Source organism: Aythya marila, assembly GCF_965140915.1.
Source record: "Aythya marila genome assembly, chromosome: 15".
In the NCBI taxonomy this organism is placed as follows: Eukaryota; Metazoa; Chordata; class Aves; order Anseriformes; family Anatidae; genus Aythya; species Aythya marila.
In genome coordinates this window covers 16,009,806-16,031,204 of record NC_139056.1, presented here as the reverse complement: position 1 = coordinate 16,031,204, position 21,399 = coordinate 16,009,806, and the positions used below count along the sequence as shown (strand labels likewise).

The window sequence follows — 21,399 nt, the reverse complement described above, 5'->3', positions numbered from 1 at the left end:
AATAGCTGCTGCTGGAATGGTGCAATTACAGAAACTTGCTTGTGTGGGGCTGCTGGCAGGATGCGGCCACCCCCCAGCCTTCCTGGCAGGCAGTGGTGGGGAACAGGGGCACGGGCACCGTGGGCACCTGTGCGGGGCACCACGGACACAGGATCTGCTCAGGGATCAAACCCGGCTCTGAAAAAACCTCAGGGGCTGTGCAGGACCCATCAGGGGAGGTGGCCACAGACCTCCGTGTTCTGGGAGCCTTTGCATTTTTGGCAGCGAGATGGGGTCGCTGCATCCCCAGCCTCCCACGTCGGGAGGCAGCAGGAGAGCCCCCGCTCCTGGCGGCTGCTTCCCCGCTGCGGCCAGATCTCCAACCCTAAAGGCTCACAACCCGAAGGCTGCACGTAATCTCTTTGGATCTTTTGTTTCTCCAGCTGCGCCAAGCCGAGGAATGAACTGATGTAAAAGTGCCACCGAAAACCGACGCCTGCAGGCAGCGCTCCCCACGGCCCCTACGGAGCCCAGCAGCGCGGGGCTGCGCTGCTCCCGCCCGTCCTTGCCAGAGGTCTGCACTCTTAGCAGTTCGGAGAAACTTTTCTTCCACCTCTGTTTGGTTTGGGACAGCCCCGGCCGCCGGTGTTGTCGGTCAGGTGCTTTTTGTTGGGTGACAGAGCTCTGGTTCTGGCACAACACCGCCAGAGGCTACGGGGGGAGAGGAGCCGGAGGGGGCTGAGCCCACCCTTGGGTGTGTGTGCAGGAGGGGACAGAGCCCCAGGTGGCCCCCGGGGCCCCAAACCCCTCCATACCCTCTGGGACATGGGGGGCTCAACCAGTGCCAAGGCCGGTGCCAGGGCTGGGACCCGCAGCATGAAATGGGGTGGGACCTCGGGTATTTGAGATGGAAAAGGTCCCCAGGGAAGAATTGTGCAAGCAAGGGTAACCAACCCTCCCTGCTCCCATCCCTGGGGCCTCCATCCCTGGGTATAACACTGTGGGGTGGCACAGGGGGGCCAAGGTTTGGGCTGGGGAAGGGTCAGGCAGCACCTGCCCCAACCTCCCCGTGTGTCCTCACCACCTGCATGGGAGCTACCGAATCCCCTGCGGTGGCGGAGCTGCTCCGAGCTCCTCTGCCCTCCCAGGAGGGCTTTTGGACGGATAATCCTGCTGGTTTCGGCCAGGGGGGGGTTCACCAGGGTGAGGATGAAAGCCGGTGCCCGCGCTACAATGGGTGCTGCTTGCAGGACAGGTTGGCCGGGTTGCAGCCCTGGGGCCGGCCCCGCTGTGCCGGTCCGTGCTCATTCCTGAGAGCCCCTGGGCTCGCCTGGCAGCGCGGGGTGAAGGAGGAGACCACGGGGGAACTGCGGTGCCTGCAGGTGACGGTTTACTATGGTGATGTCCACAAACACACAATAAATAAGGGTTACTCCCAGAGGTACAGAATGTCACGAAACACGCACATCCGACCACAACCCCCTCCCCGCACCGCACATGCACGAGTGGGTTGACACGATGCAGCAAATGCCCCGTGGGAGTGAGTGCGGACAGCACTGCCCGCCGGTGCACGAGGGAGAGCAGGGGCAGGGCTCCGGTGACCCCATCTTTGGGGAAGGAAACTACAGATTTCTCTGGTTCCTGCAACATCGAGTAGAAGTGCAACACACGACGGACGGCGTGGGACGCAGGGGCTCCTCCGGTGCTCCCAGGTGAGGGTTTGAGGCCAGCCCCTGGCCGTGATGGTCTGTGTGACCGTCCCCGTGTGCCTGGGCACAGCGTGTCCCCACGCGGCCGAGAGCAGCCCCTGTCCCTGCAGCCACCAGTGGCAGCGGGGACGTCCCCACGCAGGACCTGTGTGACGGGCGCATCCTGGCTCCGAGGCAGCAAACCTCACCCGTAACCTTTTGGGCCCTGCTGGGCACATCGCTGACGCTAATTCTTTGGCAAACAGTTCAAGTCATCAATCCGCAGCCTTCCGACCCGCCTGCAGCTGCCTCCCCAGCCACACCTGGAGGTGGGGATGGTACCTGGCAGGGAGGAGGTGGCTCCACCGAGCCCTCTGCCACCGCAGCAGCACCTCCTGAGCCCCCAGTGCCCGCTCGGTGCCGGAGCCGTGCGCCCATCCTGACCCCCAGCAGCTTCACACAGAGCAGGGCGAGAGCCAAGCACAATGCAAGACCCCACACGGGTTTTTAGGCTGCTCTGCTCACCCGCTGGGTAGGTGCATCGCATGAGATTTTACACGGTGCATTGCACAAGGACCAGGGCTTCTCGTGGGCTGGTGGGACCTGTGGCACACACAGCTTGGTGCCCGGGGCTCTGGCACTCGGTGCACAGGAACACGTTTCAGTGGCTCCGGTCCCTTCGGGCGCCGTGGCCCACGCGCTGTCTCTCCTCATCCCACTGACGCTGATCTGCTCTCTTCATTTTCTCCAAGGGCTGCAGAGAAGTGGGGCGGAAACTGGAGAGCAAAGCAGAATGAAGCTGGCCGGCGAAGCAAGGGCATTTGTGCAGAAACAAATCTTGGCATGCTGCAAACCTGAGCGCCAAGGTGAGAGACGGGCTCCTTCCTGCTGCCTGCAGCTTTTCTTTTCTTTTCAGCCATCTCATCCGCTCCTCCTCCTGCTCCAGAGCCCTAACAACCAGCCTAAGCAAAGGGCCTGCCTCCGGCACCATCTAGTGCCAACAGCCCCGCAGCGACCCGCCAGCCAGGCGGTCGAGCAGTAGGACCAAAACGTGGTAACTGCTCCCCTTCGTTAGGATGAAGCAGAAAGAAGCTTCTGTCTTCTGATCTGTCTCACCAGGAGTTACCTCCACACCCAGGAAAAAGGTGGGCGCTAAGGAAAGGAAACGCTAGTAGAAAGAATAGTGGGATTTGCTAGAAAAAGCTGAGGGACGCTGGATAATTTAATACAAGGGAAGTACTAAAAATACGCGCATCTCTGGGACCATCGGTATTCAGAACTGCTAAAAGACTAGATTCTTCTCATAAAAACCTGAAAAAAGTTTAAAATCTCTTAGTATCAACTCATCCATCTTCAATAAGCCTTTAAAAAAACGCAGCAAGGGGATGGGGAGGGGGCGGGCAGCTCGTCCCCTGCACTGGGGGCCCTGCCGCTGACCGCAGGAGGCTGGAACGGGGGGCGCAGACCTCACGGATCCTGCGGCTGCAGCCAGTACGTCCTGGTGGGCTGCCTTTCAGATCCCAGCAAGGGTGGGCTCTGGAGCTGCCCCCCACCTTCCTGGCAAAGCCAGAGGCCGTGCCCCAGCCCCGGCACAGGGCCGTGATGCTCTGGGGTCACTCTAAGCTGGCGCGTGACGCAGTGACGGCTGCGAGGCACACAATTAGGAAAGGGGCGTCCGGTGGCCAGATGGGTGATGGGTATGTTAAAAAAAGAAACCGATCCTAATTGCTGCTAAAACCTGCCTAACCCCAGCCCCAGAAGTGAGGGATGCCACGGCATACGGAAAGTGCGGATGCGGAGTCAGCGCTGGGCTCTGGGACCCATCGGGACAGAAATGGAGCAGTGGGTTGGAAATGCAGGAACGTGGCTGGTGCTCACTCCAGAGCCCACTCGGCCAGCCACTGCTCGCACCGGGCTCGCTGCTCCTCTGTCTCCGGGCTCTTGGCTTCGCTCAGCACCTCCTCTCCCCTGTCCTCAAGCACGGCTTTCTGGCTCTCCTCCGCTTCCCCCTTCTGCATCGCCTGGTCCTTCAGCTCCTGGATGGTGTCGTCCAGCCGGTGGGCGACGTGGTGGGGCACCCAGTTGCTGTCCATCTCAGTGACAAAGGGGTCGGGCGCGCAGACCTCGATGAGCTCCTTGCCGGTGGGGATGCGCAGGTAGTAGGCGTGGAGCATCATCCTGTAGGGGCTGCTGTCCTTCTTGTGGCTGTAGGTGAAGTCCCCCACGATGGGGTGGCCGATGGCGCTGCAGTGAACGCGGAGCTGATGGGTGCGCCCTGGGGGGAAAGCAGGAGCAGAGCAGGCACACAGGTCATCACCCAGTTCCCAAATGGCATTAGTGCCCCCCAGCCAGAGAATTCAAATCCTCCATGAGCTCTCAGCTCTGCTTGGCCCTTTCTAGCCTTCACCTCGCACCACGTGGCTGCAAGCGCAGGTCCCACTGCAGGACCTGTCCAGCCTCAGCACCCTGCCCTAAGGCAGTGTGAGCCCCCACGGAGCCCCCAGCGCTGCAACCGCCCCACAGCTCCCACCTGTCAGCGGCTGCAGCAGCACTTTGGTCACGGGGTCTCCGCTGTACGAGCCATGCTCCAGCACGATCAGCTCCGACTGGCAGGGCTTGGGATTTTCGCAGCCTGCAACGAGATCCGCAGGGGTCAGCTCCACGCAGCCACATGGGTGAGGGCAGCGGGGGCAGCGCGGGCAGGGCGCTCACCCTCGGTGCCGTCGATGCACATCATGTGGGTCATGCCCTCAGTGGTGTTCTTCCCGATGGCGTATCGGATCGTCATGCGGCTCTGGGCGACGTGGCCCCTCACCTGCAGGGAAAGGAGACGAGGCAGCCCACGGGGCGAGCCCAGCACTGACCCTCGCTCCTCAGCAGCACCGGGAGGAGCAAGCAGCGAGCACGGTGAGACACCCAGGAGCAGGAGCCGGCGGGAGGCACTTACCAGGGCGAGATAGGCTTTGGTCACCAGCCGGTCCTTAAAGCACTTGTAGGCGCTCCCCGCCGCCGCCTTGTTGAGTGCCACGCAGAGGGCTCCGCTGGTGGAGAAGTCGAGCTGGTGGCAAAACCTGGGGGGCAGAGGGCAGGGGGGGAGCACCCGGCAACTCCACCACCGCCGCACGAACCCCCGCGGGGCCCGGCGCTCACCTGAAGCCGTAGTAGGTGTCGGGGTCGGCCAGCTCGGGGAAGCGGCGCTTGAGCTGGCCCTGCAGGGTGAGGGTCTCGTACCACATCTTGCTGTCGATGCGCACGTCCCAGTGCTTGTTGACCACGATGAAGTCGGGGCTCTGGTACAGGATGCACAGGTTGTCGATGGTGCCCGGCTCCATGGCGAGAGCCCTGCGGGGACAGCAGCGGGGCAGGGAGCCGGCCCCGGGGCCGTTCGCCCGCCGCAGCCCCGCACGCCCGGCCCGGCCCGGGGAGGGGGTCCCGGGGGTCCCGCGGCTCCCCGCGGCCCCGGCCCCGCTCGCGGCCCCCTCCCGGCCCACCTGCGGCGCGGCCCGGCCCGGCCGGGCGGAGCGGCCGCAGCGCGTCACCTCGGCGCCGAGCGCGGATCGCGCCGGAACCAATCAGCGCCTCCTCCTCCAGCCTCGCCGCGCGGCGCAGCCAATCAGCGCCTCCACCTCTGGCCGAGGGGCGCGTCGCAGCCAATCAGCGGCCGTGCCGGCGAGCGGCGCGGCGGGAGGAAGCTCGGGGCGCAGCGCGGCGGGGCCATGGAGGGTCCCTTGGAGGACCCCATGGAGGGGCTCGGGGACAGCCCCGGGGACGGATCCGGGGACGATTTCTACGAGCGCTTCTCCGCCGAGCTGGAGGTGCTGGCCGAGCTGGAAGGTGCCGGCGCCGGGGCCGCGCGGTGCCCGGGAGGAGAGCGGCGGGGAGCGGGGAGCGGCTCCGGGGGGCTGCGACTGCGGGGCCGGGCTCCTGGCGGCGGGGTCAGGAGGCAGCGGGCACGAACCGGAGCTCGGGAGGCTCCCTCCGGCCGTGCCGGAGATGTGATGCCATCCCCGGCGCCTCCCAGACGTGGGGCTGGGATCCCAGCTCCGGGTGGCCCCGCTGGGCTTGCCCCGGACTGAGCCGGAGGTGGCCGCCAGCCCCCAGCAGCCCCGTTCCGCGCTGCCCCGCAGATTACCCGTCCCCGCCTGCCGGCCCCAAAATCTCCCAGTTCCGGAGCAGGAGGCAGCCGCTGGAGGAGACGGAGCCAGCTGGGAGGGGGAACCCCAAGAAAAGAAGCCAGGAGTGCGCCCTGCGTGGATCCCCGCAGCTCTCCCCAGCCCCGGAGCCTCCTGTGACCCTCAGTAGGTTTTGCTGAGCCCGTGCTGGTTGTGGGGTGCGCTGGGGGCTCTGCGGGGCTCCGCTGCACCCGAGCCTGCTCTGGTGGGCTTTAGTCCCTGCCACATCTCTCAGCTTTCTCCTGCCTCCACCTCACCCAGCTCCTAAGCCGAAGCGGCAGCGGCTGGAAGCCGTGAAGAAGCTGAACTTCGGCGCGGACGATGAGTGCGCTCCCGATGTCCTGCAGGACGCTGCCACGTTCATGCCTGGCCCGGAGGTGCCGGGAGCTCCCCAGGCTGCCAGGTTGGCTGGGTCCCCTGGAAGCTTCATCGCTGCCCCTCTGTCACCGTGTTTCGCTCAGAGAGCCTTTCAGGCCTGCCCTTGGGTGGGCTCTGAGCGCTCCTCGTCTCACCCCCAACTAACGGAGCCTGTTGTCCAGCTCGGAGCGCCTGGAGGTGAGCGGCATGGCCCCCCTGCAGACCACGCCGCCCTCCCACCAGAACCCAAAGCGGGTCCTCAGGCGGCCGCCCATCCTGGAGGACTACATCAACGTGACGTCCACCGAAGGCACCAGGGTCTTCATGGCTGTGAGGGAAGATCCCTCCAGGACAGGAGTGGAGGTGAGGGGGGTCTGGAGGCCAGGCTTCCTCAGCTCAGCTGCTTTCTGCGACCTCCGTTTGGCTCAGGAGCAGAGCTTTGATGAAGCACAAAGCGTCCGTGCTGAGCATCACTGTGAGCATCACCGTGAGCATCACTGTGAGCATCACCGTGCCCTTTGCTTCTCACAGCTCCCTGACTCCTTGGGCTGGAACGCACGCAGGCCGCTCCACTTGCTGGGGGTCCCCCTCTCCTACCTGAAGGAACAAGTGAACGAAGAGGTATCTCACCTTCCTGCCCTGCCAGCCTTTGCCCCCTGCTGCCCCGTTAGCAGCCTGTCTCTGATCCTACTCTCACCCTGTTTGTCCCCAAGCGTCACAGGCGCGCTCTGGAGATGTCGCAGCATTTGACGGAGATAATAAACAGGTGAGGTGTGGGCAGCTCCTGGTCTGCTGCGCTCAGATGTGGCTCCTTCGAGGCTCTGGTGGGTCTGGGTGTGTGGGAGATGAGCCTGCCCCCAGCATCCTCAGCCTGGGAAGTCTGGGTTTAGTTCCCAGCCCTGTCCTGGCTCCCTGTGTGGTCTGGGACGTGTTAATCCTTCCTCACAGTTGCCTTGAGACCTGTGATGACACCAACACCACAGAGCCTCAGGAGGCAGCGGAGGCAGCGGACAAGGAGGAGTCCTCACTGCACTGCCTCTGGGTGGACAAATTTACTCCCCGGCGCTACATGGAGCTGCTCAGTGATGATGTGAGCTCCTAGGATAAGTGGGGTTCAGGGGCGTTATCACTCATAACTCTTCTTTAATGCTGTGGGTTGTTGGGTTTGCTTCTTGTGCTCATAACACAGACGTTAAGCCATGATGGAGAGCCCTGTGTCTGTCCTTACTGTGTGCTCATCAGATCCTACTCTGACTGCTCGCTCTCTTGTCTGCCACCAGTACACAAATCGCTGCCTCCTGAAGTGGCTCAAGCTCTGGGACACGGTGGTGTTCGGGAGGGAGAAGCCCGTGAAGAAGGCAAAGCCCAGCGCTGAGGCTCATCCCCCGTTCAGACAGTCCAAGGAGCAGCAGAATAAGTGGAAGACGAAGGCCCAGCTCACGGAGGAGATTCTGGAAGCTGAGTTGGACCAGCACAAGAGACCCAAATACAAGGTGAGCAGGACAGGACGTGGCTGTGGTGAGCCTCCTTTCCTAACCCCACCACCATGGTGAGCAGCAGGGTCTTCATTTTCTCTTCTTTTCCAGTGCAGATTTGGGAAAAAAATGGATTCCTTGTTTCTCATTTAGAAATGTACATTTTTCTAATTTCTTCTGCTGTTTCAGCTTAAGTAATGTGATAACAAGTAGAGGGGAGCAGGTTTGAAGAGACTTTCTCCAGCCAAATTAAATGGGCTGGTTGAGGAAGGAAGTGCCCTTTTTATCAGAGGTTGGTCTGGACTTCATTCGTGAGGAGTTTACATGTCATGTCTTTGAGCAAGAGTTTCTGCCTCTGGAAGAGAAAAATGGTGCTGAAACAGTAAAAGGAACAGAGATAACTACCCAGGCTGTTTTACCGGCTTCAGCATATCCAGTGAAAGGATATAAAAACTAGGGAAACAAAAATATATATGCTAAAAGTGTGAAAGTTGGTTCTTGGGAGTGTGATTCTGGAAGGGGTTTTATTCTCCATTTTCTGTCATCCTATACATTTACAAAATGCTTGAGAGGTCCAGCTGCAAGCCAGCATGACTGTTGTCTCCAGCAGCTCCCGTTACATTCCCCTTCCCTCAGTGACTTTCCCTGACCTTCCCTGCTCCCAGTGCCCCTCCAGGTGCCAGCACAGGGGCTTGCAGGGGCTGAGTGTCCCCTCTGTGCTACAGGTGGCCCTGCTCTGTGGCCCACCCGGCCTGGGGAAGACCACGCTGGCCCACGTCATCGCGAAGCACGCGGGGTACAACGTGGTGGAGATGAACGCCAGGTGAGCCTCGCCTCTGCCCAGCCCTGAAAGCCGCTGGTGGTGGTGCCAGGCTGAGCCTCCCCCCGTGGCCTTCTCCTGCAGCGACGACCGCAGCCCGGAGGTTTTCAAGACCCGCATCGAAGCTGCCACCCAGATGAAGTCAGTGCTGGGCGCCGACGAGAAGCCCAACTGCCTGATCATCGATGAGATAGACGGCGCGCCCACCGTAAGCCCTCGCCGCTGCCCAACCTGGATCTGGCCACTTTTTGCTTAATTCTTAGCCCCGTTAGCAGCTCATCCTCTGCTCTATTTTATTACCTGTTTCTTGCTTCTAAACGGCAAGCTTTCGTTCCCTTTTGTGCCTTAATTTTCCCCAAGGCGTCCATCAGCGTGCTGCTGAACATCATCAACAGCAAGGAGGCGGAGGGCGAGGCGGCGCCAGGCAGGCGGAGGCGGCGCGAGGGCGGTCTGCTGCTGAGGCCCATCATCTGCATCTGCAACGACCAGTGAGTGCTGCTCGTCCTCGGGGTGGGAAAGGGGACGGGTGGGGAGCTGAAACCCCTGCCCTGAACGAGGTGATGGGTGCTGGTGTGAGTTTCGGCTGGGTGTGGATATACACGGAATCACAGAGCTATAGGGGTTGGAAGGGATCTCCAGAGATCATCGGGTCCAACCCCACTGCCAAATGAGGTTCCCTAGAGCAGGCTGCCCAGGTAGGCATCCAGACAGGCTTTAAAATATCTCCAGAGGAGACCCCACAGCCTCCCTGGGCAGCCTGTCCCGGCACTCCGTCACCCTCACTGTGAAGAAGTTCTTTCTCATGATGCTGCGGAACTTCCCATGCTCCATTTTGTGGCCGTTGTCCCCACAAACCACTGAAAAGAGGTTGGCCAAATCCCTCTGTCTCCCACACTTCAGATATTTGTAAGCATTGATAAGATCCCCTCTCAGTCTTCTCTTCTCAAGGCTGAACAGAATGGTAGGGTTGGCGTGTGCAGCCACGTGCAGCGCTTTAAACACCGCGTTTCTTCGGAGGGTCACGTTAATGGCTGGATTTCTTCTGTTGGGGTGGCTCAGACACCCTCGGACACCCTCTGCTTCTTTTTTCCAGGTTCGTCCCTGCCCTCAGACCGCTACGGCAGCAAGCTTTCCTGCTCAGCTTCCCCCGCACGGCCCCATCCCGGCTGGCCCAGCGGCTCGGCGAGGTGTGCACAGCCCCGGGCTCCTGTCCCCGCGCGGTGGCTGCGTGGCCAGGGCCCCTCTCACCTCCCTCCCCTGCAGATCGCCCTCCTGCAGGGCATGAGGGCGGACACGGGAGCACTGCTGGCACTCTGCGAGAAGACAGAGAACGACATCCGCTCGTGCATAAACACCTTGCAGGTATTTGTAGCAGCGGGAAGGTCCCGGGGGGGGTGAAGGCTTGCTGCTTTGCTTGACCTGCTCTGGATTCAGGTGGGGATTAAGGGAAAGATTGTGTTCCAGGCAGGTCCCTAAAGTGTCAGTCCTGTCCCTGGTGTTATTTTTAACCTCGATTCCGCTACAGTGTGAGGGAGAATGAGGTGTCTTTGTGTCGGGCTGTTCCCAGCACCGCAGAGCTGTGGCTGGCACCCCCTTTCTCCTCCCGTTGCCCCTCTCCCCCTGCATGGCACGCAGCCCCCTGCTTGTGTTGCAGTTCCTGCACGGCCGAGGCCAGAAGGAGCTGAACGTGCAGATGGTGCAGACGATGAAGATCGGCTTGAAGGACCAAAACAAGGGGCTCTTCTCCATCTGGCAAGAGATCTTCCAGCTCCCACGGGTTCAAAGGTAAACGGGGAATTTGTTAGGTCTGTCTGGCACATGCTGCTTTGTGGGCCCTGCCTGCAGGACTGGCAGTGGAGAAACCCGAACCATGCTGGAGACCAGGCTTAGTTTCAGAAAATCTGTGTACTCTAGATGCTCTTTTTAGTGCCCATTAATTTGATGTTGGTGTTGCCTTCAGTCTGGTTTAAAAGGGTCCAAATCCTCCTTGCTGGTCCACCCAGCACTGCACTTTCTGTGCGTGGCCCAGGCTCCCCGAGTCCTGTCCTTGCTGCTGTCCGCAGGCACAGGATAGGGATGGACCCCACGCTGCCAAACCAGCTGCTGGCGGACGAGGACGACCTGTCCCACCTTGGCGTGAAGGCCGGCCTCAACGCCTCCTCCCACCGCTTCCACCGCGTCCTGCACCTCGCCAGCTCCTCGGGGGAGCAGGAAAAGCTTGCCCAGGTAGAGCAGCCTGGAGGGGAGAGCCAGGGGTGTGAGCTCCTGTCCGTGCTCCTTTCAGTGCCAGGCTGCAGTGCGGTGCTGGAGCCGAGCTCGGGATGGTGCTTAAAATCCTCAGATGTGACCACTGCCTGTCTTTAACCCTGCTCTCGCCCGGCCTGCAGGGTCTGTACGACAACTTCCTGAACATGAAGCTGCGGGACTCCAGTCTGAGCTCGGTGTGCTTGGCCCTGGAGTGGCTGGGCTTCTCCGACATGCTGGGCAGGGCCGTGCTGCACGGGCAGAGCTTCCAGCTGATGCGCTACCTGCCCTTCCTGCCCGTGGCCTTCCACCTGCTCTTCGCAGCCACCAGCATCCCCCGGCTCGCTTACCCCAGCAGCCAGCACGAGGCAAGCCCCGGGTGGGCACGGTGGCCACAGGGCTTTGGCCCCATTGCTTATGGGGACACCTGTGCTCGTGGCTGGGGCTGAACTGTCCTGGCCCTGTCTTCCCCCAGGCCCTGGCCAAGCAGAACCACATGCAGAACCTCATCGTGTCCATGGTCTCGGGGATAACACCCAGCGCTCGCAGCCGCACCGGGCAGCAGTCCCTCGTCTTGGAGGTGCTCTGCCTGCTGCTGGACATCCTCACCCCAAAGCTCCGGCCGGTGAGTGCCCGATGTTCCCTTCTGGCTGTTCTGCTTCTGGTGGCAGGGTCCTGGGTGCTGGGTCCCCTCCCTGAGTGGCTCCCAGGGGGACTGGGACATGTCCCCTGCACTGCCCTGCCCTGGCGTGGGCTGAGCTGATGTCCCAGACCTCTACGTCCCCAGTTCAGGGTTGGTTTGGAATTGCACCCGATGCAGAAGTCAGAGGGGACGTGGCACTCAGACACCTGGCTGTGGGTGCACCTCCTGGAGCCGGGGCTGGGGGCTTGGCACAAGTGAGGATTTTGGAGGCCTGGTTCTGGTTCTCCTGCTCCTTCGGCACATTCACCCCTGGGGCTGATTCAGGAGGCTCCCCTGCCCTGAAGCACAGGGTGTCCCTAATAGGAGACCAAACTTTTCTCCTCCCTAGTCGTATCCTCATGGGCATTTGCTATCTGTTCTCATATTGAGACAAGAAGCCTGCTTTGGGTTATTTTCGTGTTGAGAAGCTGCTCTAGATATCTAGAGTTGTGCTTTCCCCTTGCTCACCTCCCCGGTGGGCCCCGCTGTCCTCCCCAGGTGAACACGCAGCTCTACAGCCTCAAGGAGAAGCAGCAGCTCGCCGACCTCATCAGCACCATGCTGGCCTACAACCTCACCTACCACCAGGAGCGCCTGCCCGAGGGCCAGTACGTCTACAAGCTTGACCCGTAAGTCTCGAGGGACTGCTGTTCCTCTGCCCAGTCCTCTTTCTGCCAGGCAGGAGCTCGTGGGTGCTGTACTGGGATGAGAAAATGAGTGCGCTGTCCCAGTTTTATCTGATGAACTGGTGTATCAGTAGCATGCCATTCCTGGACCTGAGCCTTGGCTGTGCTTTAGGGATCTTCTGAGCTGTAAATGCTCCCGAGGCTTTGGTGAAATAATACAGACCCGAGCAGAGCTAGGAGCAAAGCTAATGTCTTCCTGGTACAAAGTTAATTACAGAAATTAGCCTCTGTTAAATCAAGCCACTGTATCTAATTACAGCGAAGCATTTTATTTTTTTTCCACGGAAACGCCTGGGGGACCTGCTCGGGTTGTGGTGAGGCATCGCTCTCCTGCCCCCTGAGCCTGGCTGCTCCGAAAAGCCACCGGCAGGGAGCTGGAGCAGCGTGGAGCAGCACCTGGTGTGCTGTGCTCTGCTTCTGAGGTCTGAGCTGTCCCCAGCCCCTGCTGCGGCAATGCCTGGCGCTGCAGGGAGGTGCCGTGTCCTGCTGGCACCCCTAAAAAACATCCCAGTGCATCTATCAAACAGAGCTGTTTTAACAGCAAAACCTTTTGTTTTCTCTTGAGCTGTCACGAGCTGTTTTCTCTTGCAATGTACAGCCAGAGTGGTTTTGGAGATGGCAGTACCTGGAAGGACAGGAGCTGGGTTTTACAGGGAAGCTCGGTGTCTGCACTCTTTGCTTTTCCCGCAGCAGCCTGTTCTGGCGCTGCCTTGTCACTGCTGCTGCTCTTTAAAGGCAGCTGAGGGACCGTGTGAGGAAACACAGGAAGAAAAATGACTTTTTTAAACAGTAGATTTGACAGCTGACTTCTAAACAGCTGCAAATCCATCCGACATGCGAGTGCGTTCCCATTATTTGAAGGGAAACAATACTGAATGTGAATAAAGCACAGAACGGTCTAAATGGCAGACGAAGGAAACCAGACGGCTGCTCGGTGCTCAGGCTGGGCTTCAACTGTGCTGAAAAAGCCTTAACTGGCGTGCCAGCCCTGTTCAGAGCCCAGCTGCTGTGGTTTGCCCAAATGCCTGCTCACGGTTGCATCCCCTGGGGGGGCTCCCTGAGGCCCCCCTGCTTTGTGGCAAGGGCCCTGCTGCCTCCTGTGCCTCAGCTGCGACCCTGTGGCTTGGGCTTTTTCAGGGCAGCCTGTTTTTCACAAACCTGTGTAATTTCCTGTTCTTGCACTCAAACCAAGATTAAGAAGCGTGTAATCTCCCGGGGATTGTCACTCAGCTGCGCTGTACCAGGGCAGCCTGGGGCTGCACGTCCAGCACCACCTGGGCATCTTCTAACGCTGCCGGTGCCCACTGGGAGGGCAGCGGTGGGGAACATGCCCCGGGGTGGGACAGAAAGGGGACAGGGCTGGCAGTGCTGCAGGTCTCACCGTGCACGGTGATGGATTTATTTTCTCTCCTCCTTGCCCCCGTGCACCTGGCTGCTGCTGCTGAAGGAACGTGGAGGACGTCTGCCGGTTCCCGGACCTGCCGGCTCGCAAGCAGCTGACCTACCAGGCCAAGCAGCTCATCGCCAGGGAGATCGAGCTGGAAAAGATGAGGAGGATGGAGGCTCTGCTGCAGGCACGAAACCTCAGCGAGGTACGGAGGGGGAGAGCAGGGGAGGGTGGGCTTTCAGGGGGCCCTTAGTGGTGTGTCCATCGCCTGGGGTGCAGCTGGGTGATGGGGATGAATGAAGTCCTTAGGGTTGGTGTGGGGACGGGGTCTTCCCAAAGCAGGAGGTGGTTGTCAGTGCATGCACAGACCCTGCTATGGGGTCCAACTGCAGCTGGAGAGGGCCTGGGAGGACGTCTTGTCTGTGTCCCCCTGCCCCACTCTCTGGGGTTACCCAATGCCCCTGCCCACCATCCCTGCCCCTACCAGCCGCCTCTGCCTGCTGATGGCAGCAGAGGCACGAGCACGCTGATGGCTTTTGCTCTGCCTGTGGAAATCCAGGATTAACCCCCTGGGTCCCCACAGCCTGCCCCCCCTGCCCCTGCACATCTGCCTTGGGCTGACAGCAGGCGCAGGGCAGCACATCCAAGCCCAAACAGCTCATCTTCTTGCATGAATTCTGGAAATACTCTAAGTATGAGCTTTAAACCCTTCACCTAGCTAGGGATGGGAATTTTAGTTGACCTGGCTGTGACTGATACACATCAGTGAAGGAGCCAACCTGCTCTTTCCTATCTGTATGATCCTGTTGCTTCACTTTGATCTTCCCAAGGATGCCAGAGCACCCCAGGAGGAGCAGAGCCCACTGCCAAAACCCTCTGCTGCACGGAGCAGTGGGCATGAGGCAGGAGGAGGTGGAAGTGGGCAAATGTGGAGGCTGAGAAACGGCCCTGGTGAGGGTTGTGTAACTGCTGACTGCCTTGCCCTGGTGCCAGGGGGATAATTGGTCCCTGGGAGCCCCTTCTTGCAGCAGAGGCAGTTCCTCAGGGGATACTTGTGGCAGGGAGATGGTGTAAAAACATCTCTGAAGGCTTCTTGTTTACGCGGTGCCAACCACAAAGTCCCAGGCAAAGAGGCAGCGCACACAGCATGCCCAAAGCACTGCGTTGGGCTAATCTGGAGCTGCTGCTGGGAGACAACATGGTGAAAAACATGTATAACAAAGTATTGTTATCCAAATAGGCAGCAAATAGACCCCAGACTACAGCCTGAAGATGACTATATCTGTAACAAAACCCTTAGAAATCCTCCTGCGTTTCCCAGATGGGAACACTTGGGTGTTTGTGTGTTGGAGAAAGGCAGAGGTCCTCAGCTGGGGGCTTCCTCCCTGGTCTGGACACCCAGGAGTAGCCCTGAGGGGATGTGCTCAGGGGTATTCCCCCCAACAGGAGCCAGCAAGAGGCCCCGATGAGCCGGATGAGAGAAAGGACACAGGGCCGGCAGCACCCCAAAACCACCAGCAGCGCCTGGAGCACATCGTGAGGAGGGCAGCGGTGGAGGACAAGGTGAGGGGTGGGGGACAGTTATCAGCAGTAAGGTCGGAGGGGCCTTTACCCATCAGTGGGCCCTGCGATGTGTCCCTGGGGTGTTTCTGCTGCAGCCATCTGGCCATGAAACCCCCGCGGCTGCTCTGTTCCCTGCACCTGGGGACATCAGTGCCTGGGGAGGGGGAGCCTGCAGCACATCCCCTGAAGGCCCCATCTGTGGGGACGGGAGATGTGGCAGTGCCTTCAGCACAGCCCACGTACATCTGTATCGAAGCACCCAAACCCCATCTGGCTGCAGCTGGGGAGGTCAATGGGGAGCAGCCGGAGCAGCACCAGGGACCAACTGGACACCGTGGGGCTCTCCTGGTCCCGCGCCACCGCCCCTTGTCCTGGGCTGAACTTCAGACTTCAGCCCTCAGCAAAGCCCCGTTTAGCACAGCAACCCCTAACATTTGTCTTTTCCTACTGATTTTGAATGTTGTTTGCATTTTACCAAGGCCACTCGCCCTTTCTGCGGGATTTGCATTCAGCTCCTGCTCGGTGGCTTCCTGCTCCTGCGCTGGGGGTTGGAGCAGGCACGGGCAGGGCTGTGCTGACCCCCACCTTGTTTGTTTTCCACAGCCTGAGACCGACTTCTTCGGGCGGCCGATTCTGCGGCAGAGGGTGTCCACAGCCCCAGGTAGGTGGCAGGGGGATGGGGTGCACACAGGTGCTGCTGGGGGTCCCTGTATTTGCAGTGCTTGGACCCCACACCCACGGGTGCCCAAAGGGGTGTTCTGTCCCTAAGCCCTATCCCCAGCCCTGGGGAATGCTGGTGGGGTGGGAAGGGAAACTGGGAAATGAACTGAGCTGGGGAGCAGGGGTTTGGGGTCCTGCAAGTGTCTGTGGGAGCTGAGTCTTGTGTGCCTGCAAACACTCCTGTGCATGGTGTGAGCTCCCCTCTCAGCATCAGTGGGGCTCATGAATAAAGGGGGGGAGTTCCTCCACGTTCCTTATCCCCAATCTTCCCCCCCTGTCCCTGCCCTGCAGCCGCTCAGCCCTCCGAGCAAGATTCAATCGAGAGACAGATGGGAAAGGCCGTGGGCAACAGCGACGTCTGGTTCCGATTCAACGAAGGGGTTTCAAACGCTGTCAGGAGGAATCTCTACATCAAGGACCTGCTCTAGCAGGGACCAGAGGGAACCCAGGAGCTACTGGAGAGGGGAGCGAAAGGATAAGCTAGCTTTTAGCTGTCTCACCCTTGCATGGAGCATGTGCAAATGGTGCTGATATTTTTTTTAATAACCAGTTGTTTTGTTTAAAAAAAATAAAATATAAAAATTAATAAAATCTTGCAATATTGCTCTGTTTATTTCATTTATAAACCCTTAGTTGCCATGTTTTGCCTGTTGTGCTGCAAAACTGCATAGCCTACAAGATACAAAAGAGTAAAATCATTGTAAATGTTTTATAAAAGTTTTTTTTTTTTCCTTTACAAGTTGAAAAATCAGTCATGTTTACAGAAGGGGGGCAGAGGTATGTGGCAGTCTGTACCAGCCCGAGACACCCTCGCTCCTCTGCTTCACCCCATGCCTCTCGGCCACCCTGCCCACCCCGTGTCTGTTTTCCCAGGCAGCCCGTATAAAAAAGAAACGCTTCTACTACTAAAAATAATAAGACAAGATGAGGGTAGGGTTTTTCAGTTAGTCGTATTCGGAAGCTACCTAATAAAAAAGTGTACATTCAGCGGTAGGCCGGGCGCCCGGCAGCTGCTGGCGGCCCGCGGCCCTCAGAGGATGCTGCACTTCCCCTTCTCCACCCAGGGGTTGTTCTTCATCAGCTCCGGGTTCAGGAAGGGATCTTCTGGGATGCCGTCCTCGATCCACTTCACGAACCTGTGGGAGGGTTCAGGGGGATGTTACACAGCCTGGGTTTTTGGGGCTGCAGTGCGCAAACCCCTCTGGATTTGCTCCGCACCAAATCGAGGCCTGCACATGGTGGGCCCAGAGTAATGTTTTGCTACAGGAGCCATCAAGTTGTGGTCCCCAGCTTGCTGAGACCTCATCAGCTGCCTCCTGTCCCCAGTGCCTCTGGCTGCCGTGTGCTGCTGGCCTCGGCACTACCCTGTGAACCGTGCTCAGGTCGCCCTTTTCCTCTCCCCCCCTCACTGTGTAAGAGCGAGGCCGTGGGGATGTCCCAAGCCCCTTCATGGCAGGCAGCAGCAAGGTGCGAGCCATGCAGAAATACCTCTTCATGACCACGTTACACGTTTCATTTCCAGCTGCGCTTTACAGCCTCTGGGTGTCCACCCTCGCACCCACCGCCCCATTACAGGAAAGGTACAGGACAGGGCACAAGGTGGTGGCTGAGTCCAAAGCACTGGGGGGCTCCTGGGGAGTCCCAGAGGTCTCTCAGCTGCCACCACGTCCTGGCCACTTGGGCAGCTTGAGAGGAGCAGGCACGGGGCGTTACGGACACCTGCGGGGGGGTCTGGGGAGCCTTCAGCAGCTGGGGCTTGGGTAACCGCGGGGTGACGATTTCTGAGCTCGTTCAGGGAGGAGATTTGGAGGGGGTAGGGAGAGAAAGCCCCACAGTCACTCCCAGCCATGCCCACTCACTCGGGTATCGTCTTGGAGGACATCTCCCGCTTGTAGGCCAGCTGGTACTTGAGGCTCTCCACCTCCTTCTTCCACTGCGGCAGGTCCCACTCGTCCATGGCACCTGGTCTCGGTGGGGGCTCGGCGCGGCGGCGGTGGGGGCTGAAAGGCAGGGTGTCTGTGCTGTGTCCTCGGCTGCCCCCTGCCCCATCCCCGTGCTCCCTGAGCTCCTGGGGACATTCCCGATCCCACCCATTGCGGATCTGTGGCTCCAAGAGATTTTGGGAGGTTTTGCTTACCTCGGTGGCACGGCCGGGCACGGTGGTGAGTGCCCGCTGCCGCGCTCTTGTACCCACCCTGAGCCCGTGGGCACATGCAAAGCCTGCCCGGAGAGCCAGGCTGGATTTGACTGTGATTTGGCTGTTGGTGTGTGCAAATAACAAACCAGAGGCTCTCCGGGGTGGGGTGGGGGCAGCATTTTCCTGCCTGGCTGTGGCCCTGAGCGAGGGGCAGGAGGGATTTTGGCCCTGCACAGCCCTGGTGAAGGCTCAGTGGGGTGTTTGTTGGGGATGTATTGCAGCCCCTAAGCCAGTATTTGGGGCTGGGGTGAGATCCCCCTCTCCCAGCCTCACTCCCAAGCTGCAGTAGCCCCCACGGGCAGCACCGAGTGGCACCATCCACCAGGGAAGGAGGCCCTGTGGCCCCAGGGATGGCTGGTGGGGGGGGTGAGGGGAGCAAAGCACCGAGCACCCCGCAGCAACACGTCTAATAGTGGGGACATGGTGGGGAAACTGAGGCACAGCACCCAATTGGGCACAAGCTGTGACCACAGCCGCATGATCCCCAGCTCCCCATACTGTCCCAGGGATGGGTGGCACAAGGGGACATCTCCTCCTGCCCGTGGCCACCCATGACCCCAGCAAAGCCCGGGGCCATGCTCTGTCCAGCACAGAGCAGCACCGGGCCCACCCAGCAGCATTACTTTGCACTGGGGTGGCCAAACGGGGGACACCCCACATCCTGAGCCATCCTCAGCCCCGCGCAGGGCAGGGCTCAGCAGCTCCGTGCTTCTGTAGAGCATCCACAGGGAAAATAATCAGCACGGCCGGGAGGAGGGTGAGCACCCAGCGCCCAGCATCCCTGTGCGCCCGCGGTCCGGCCTCCCCGCTGCTCCCGCTCCCTCCGGCGGCTCTCCCGGCGGAGAAGCATCCCCAGCCCCACTCCGGCCATCCCAGCAGCATCCCAGTGCCACGGCCACGGCCGAGCTCTCCACCTACCTCGGCTGGAAAAGGTGTTAGCAGGAGCGGGGGCTGCGTCCGTCCCCGCCGGCTCGGCAAGCTGCGCTGGCCTCGCCTCCCGCTAGCGCTGCCCTCGCTGTCAGCAAGCCCAAATCCTCTGTGTAATCTATTAATGCACGGCCCGTCCAGCTGCCTCCGACACGGCAAGAGCCGGATAATGAGAGCGTCCTCCCCCCCCTGCTGCTCCCGGGGGATTTGGCTCCGCTGAACGTGAGCTCCGGGACGAAGGCAGCGTGCTGGGACCGGGGCTGCGGCGGCCGTGCTGCCGAAACGCGGCTACCCCGGCCTTGGCTGCGCTGTAAGGGCTGGATGGGCCCCGGGGGGACACGAGTGGGACACGAGCTGGGACATAGCAGCACCCCAGGGAGTGTCTGCATCCCTGCCCGTGTCCCTGCTCCTATCTGTGCACATATCTGTGCCTGCATCCCTGCCCACATCCCTGCCCGCATCTCTGCCCGCATCCCTGCCTGAATCCTTGCAAAGCCTTCCTGGGTGTCATCAGCAAGGACCCCCCCCAGATGCAGACCCCAGCCCCATGCCATTGCTTTCTCCTGGCTGGTGGCTGTGTGCTGCCCCTGGTTTTCTTGCATTTTCCCACTTTATCTTGCCACTTTGCTGGTGCTGGCAGGGCCAGGAGGCAGGGATTTGCAGGGGTGCACATGGGAATGGCTTACTAAAAAGAAAAAAAGGAAAAAGAAAAAAAGAAAAAAAAAAGAAAATAAATAAATAAATAACAATAACAATAATAATAATAAAACAATTGCAAAAGCTGAGCAGTTGGAAACTAAATATTTGGCCAGGGTGAAGGTCAGGGGAAGCACATGTTGAACAACAAGAGCATTAAAAAGCAGCAATTAGTGTAACTTACAGGGAGGAAAAAGATAAAGCCACACTGTGTTGTTAACTGATTAAAATCACCATAATTGAAGTAAAAGCAAAACTGCAAAGGAAAAAAACAAAAAACAAAAAACAAAGCAAAACAAAACAACAAACCACTCATATTAAGCAACCATTTAAAAAAAAAAAAAAAAAGAAGTCTTCCCAATTCCACCCCAAAGCGATGAGCCTGGTGTTGCCAAACTGAGGGGGTTCCCTGTGTGCTGGAGGCTCAGGGAGCAAATGCCCTGCATTGGCCTGAGTGCCTGAGGAAAGGGAGGTGAAAAAAAATAATAATAGTAAAAAAAAAAATATAAAATAATCTCTTTTATATATACAATGATCTCTTGCAGTCCCTTCCAACCCCTATGTTTCTGTGATTCTGTGAATAATAAAATATGAAATAAATATATACACTAGAAATATAGTAGCTCATTTAGCATATAAAATGATATAAATATAATAAAACATAAAGTATATTATAATTAACATGTACTATATATTATAGAAGATGTTTGGTTGATTGGGCACGGATTCCAATCCCTGCTACTAGAAGATAGTGACTGTTATTACGTACTATCAGGCACAGTTATTATAAAACCGAGTGTGAGTCTTCAGAGAAAGGCATTTTCCCATGCATAAAAGACCGTATCATTATCTATGGCGTAATCCTCATGATAAGAACTTTATTCTTTGCTGCTTTCTCTCTATCTCTTACACAAAGGCTGCACCTCGGATGCCTCTGGCAGCGCAGAAGCCCCTGCAGCCACCCGGGTGCCCCATCCCAAAAGCTTTGCTGCTCCCTGCACTCTGTTGGCGTCCGTCCCCAGGCTCCGTGGGCAGCCTCCACCGAAGATCGATAGCACTAACGGCCTCCCCGGCCTCCTAATGGGCTCACCGCTCCCCTGCCCTGCCCCAGGAGAGGATGCTGCCCACAGCAGCATCCTGGGTGTCTGCAAACGGCTCCGTGGTGGTGGCCTCCTTGGGTCGCCACCGCCTGGACTTTTCCACATGGCACCATCCGCCTGAAGGAGGTCAGCGATACGGCGCGCTGGCCCGCAGATTATCTCGCTGTTGACATCAGTCGTAATCTCCCAGCGCTGCCTCCAAACAATTATGGGAAAGGCTGGGGTTTAGCGATAAAATGACACTGGAGACGGGTTATTGGATTTCTGTGGATTTTCCACAATCTGACTGCAGCGCCGGCTGAGCGGGGCCGGGCAGAGCTGCCAGGGATGGCACAGGCAGTGCCCAGCGAATTTCGGAGCCATCAACACCATCCCAAAGCTGAGGGGGCCCTGAAGCTCATCCCCTCCTATAGCCACGGCCACCCTGGTACCTTTTCTTGGCAGGCTTTGGGCTGGGAGCAGGACAAGTGCCCCGCGTGCCAAATCCCTGAGGACCCACTGAGGACCCAGCTGCGCAGCCCCCGCCGTGCCCACCCCGCGCAGCAGATTGCAGGGCTCGCATTAGCAACCCTGCCTGGCTTTGTAGATTAAAGAATTATGAACTCCTGAAGTTTTGCAATATTAATGATTGTAGCCATCTGTTAATCTGGCAGCCAGCAACAAGCTGCTTTTTTTTTTTTTTTTTTTTTTTTTTTTTTAAAAAAAA

General features: G+C 59.0%; 3 protein-coding genes across 3 annotated transcripts; 1 reads left to right on the top strand and 2 right to left on the bottom strand.

Moving 5' to 3' along the window:
* Positions 1 to 2,871: 2,871 nt before the first annotated feature.
* RPUSD1 (RNA pseudouridine synthase domain containing 1) lies at positions 2,872 to 5,151 on the bottom strand. The gene is made up of 5 exons (XM_082772011.1): positions 4,818 to 5,151; positions 4,615 to 4,738; positions 4,380 to 4,482; positions 4,198 to 4,299; positions 2,872 to 3,942 (listed from the first exon to the last, which is right to left on the bottom strand). Exons 1-5 carry the CDS (start codon positions 4,997 to 4,999, stop codon positions 3,542 to 3,544), a joined length of 912 nt encoding a protein of 303 aa, XP_082628137.1. The 5' UTR covers positions 5,000 to 5,151; the 3' UTR covers positions 2,872 to 3,541.
* A 216-nt stretch (positions 5,152 to 5,367) lies between these two features.
* Positions 5,368 to 16,306, top strand: CHTF18 (chromosome transmission fidelity factor 18). The gene is made up of 22 exons (XM_082772929.1): positions 5,368 to 5,501; positions 5,795 to 5,965; positions 6,101 to 6,242; positions 6,379 to 6,559; positions 6,728 to 6,817; positions 6,910 to 6,962; positions 7,145 to 7,286; positions 7,477 to 7,689; positions 8,397 to 8,494; positions 8,576 to 8,699; positions 8,852 to 8,979; positions 9,585 to 9,678; positions 9,755 to 9,853; positions 10,146 to 10,276; positions 10,555 to 10,717; positions 10,879 to 11,103; positions 11,211 to 11,360; positions 11,916 to 12,046; positions 13,551 to 13,695; positions 14,937 to 15,053; positions 15,657 to 15,714; positions 16,065 to 16,306. The coding sequence occupies exons 1-22, from the start codon at positions 5,384 to 5,386 to the stop codon at positions 16,199 to 16,201; spliced, it is 2,910 nt and encodes a 969-aa protein (XP_082629055.1). The 5' UTR covers positions 5,368 to 5,383; the 3' UTR covers positions 16,202 to 16,306.
* Positions 16,307 to 16,803: 497 nt separating this feature from the next.
* On the bottom strand, positions 16,804 to 18,986 carry GNG13 (G protein subunit gamma 13; the record flags this gene model as incomplete). The annotated part of the gene is made up of 3 exons (XM_082772892.1): positions 18,889 to 18,986; positions 17,633 to 17,773; positions 16,804 to 16,909 (listed from the first exon to the last, which is right to left on the bottom strand). The coding sequence occupies exons 2-3, from the start codon at positions 17,728 to 17,730 to the stop codon at positions 16,804 to 16,806; spliced, it is 204 nt and encodes a 67-aa protein (XP_082629018.1). The 5' UTR covers positions 17,731 to 17,773; positions 18,889 to 18,986.
* Positions 18,987 to 21,399: the final 2,413 nt, after the last annotated feature.

Bases quoted from the DNA above. Each gene is read 5' to 3' on its own strand.
- RPUSD1 (XM_082772011.1), bottom strand. From the start codon at position 4,999: ATGGAGCCGGGCACCATCGACAACCTGTGCATCCTGTACCAGAGCCCC. The intron at 4,739-4,817 runs GTGAGCGCCGGG...TCTGCCCCCCAG, and splicing joins GACACCTACTACGGCTTCAG to GTTTTGCCACCAGCTCGACT. The intron at 3,943-4,197 runs GTGGGAGCTGTG...CTTTCCCCCCAG, and splicing joins GCTGCTGCAGCCGCTGACAG to GGCGCACCCATCAGCTCCGC.
- CHTF18 (XM_082772929.1), top strand. From the start codon at position 5,384: ATGGAGGGTCCCTTGGAGGACCCCATGGAGGGGCTCGGGGACAGCCCC. The intron at 7,287-7,476 runs GTGAGCTCCTAG...GTCTGCCACCAG, and splicing joins TGGAGCTGCTCAGTGATGAT to TACACAAATCGCTGCCTCCT. The intron at 15,715-16,064 runs GTAGGTGGCAGG...CCTGCCCTGCAG, and splicing joins GAGGGTGTCCACAGCCCCAG to CCGCTCAGCCCTCCGAGCAA.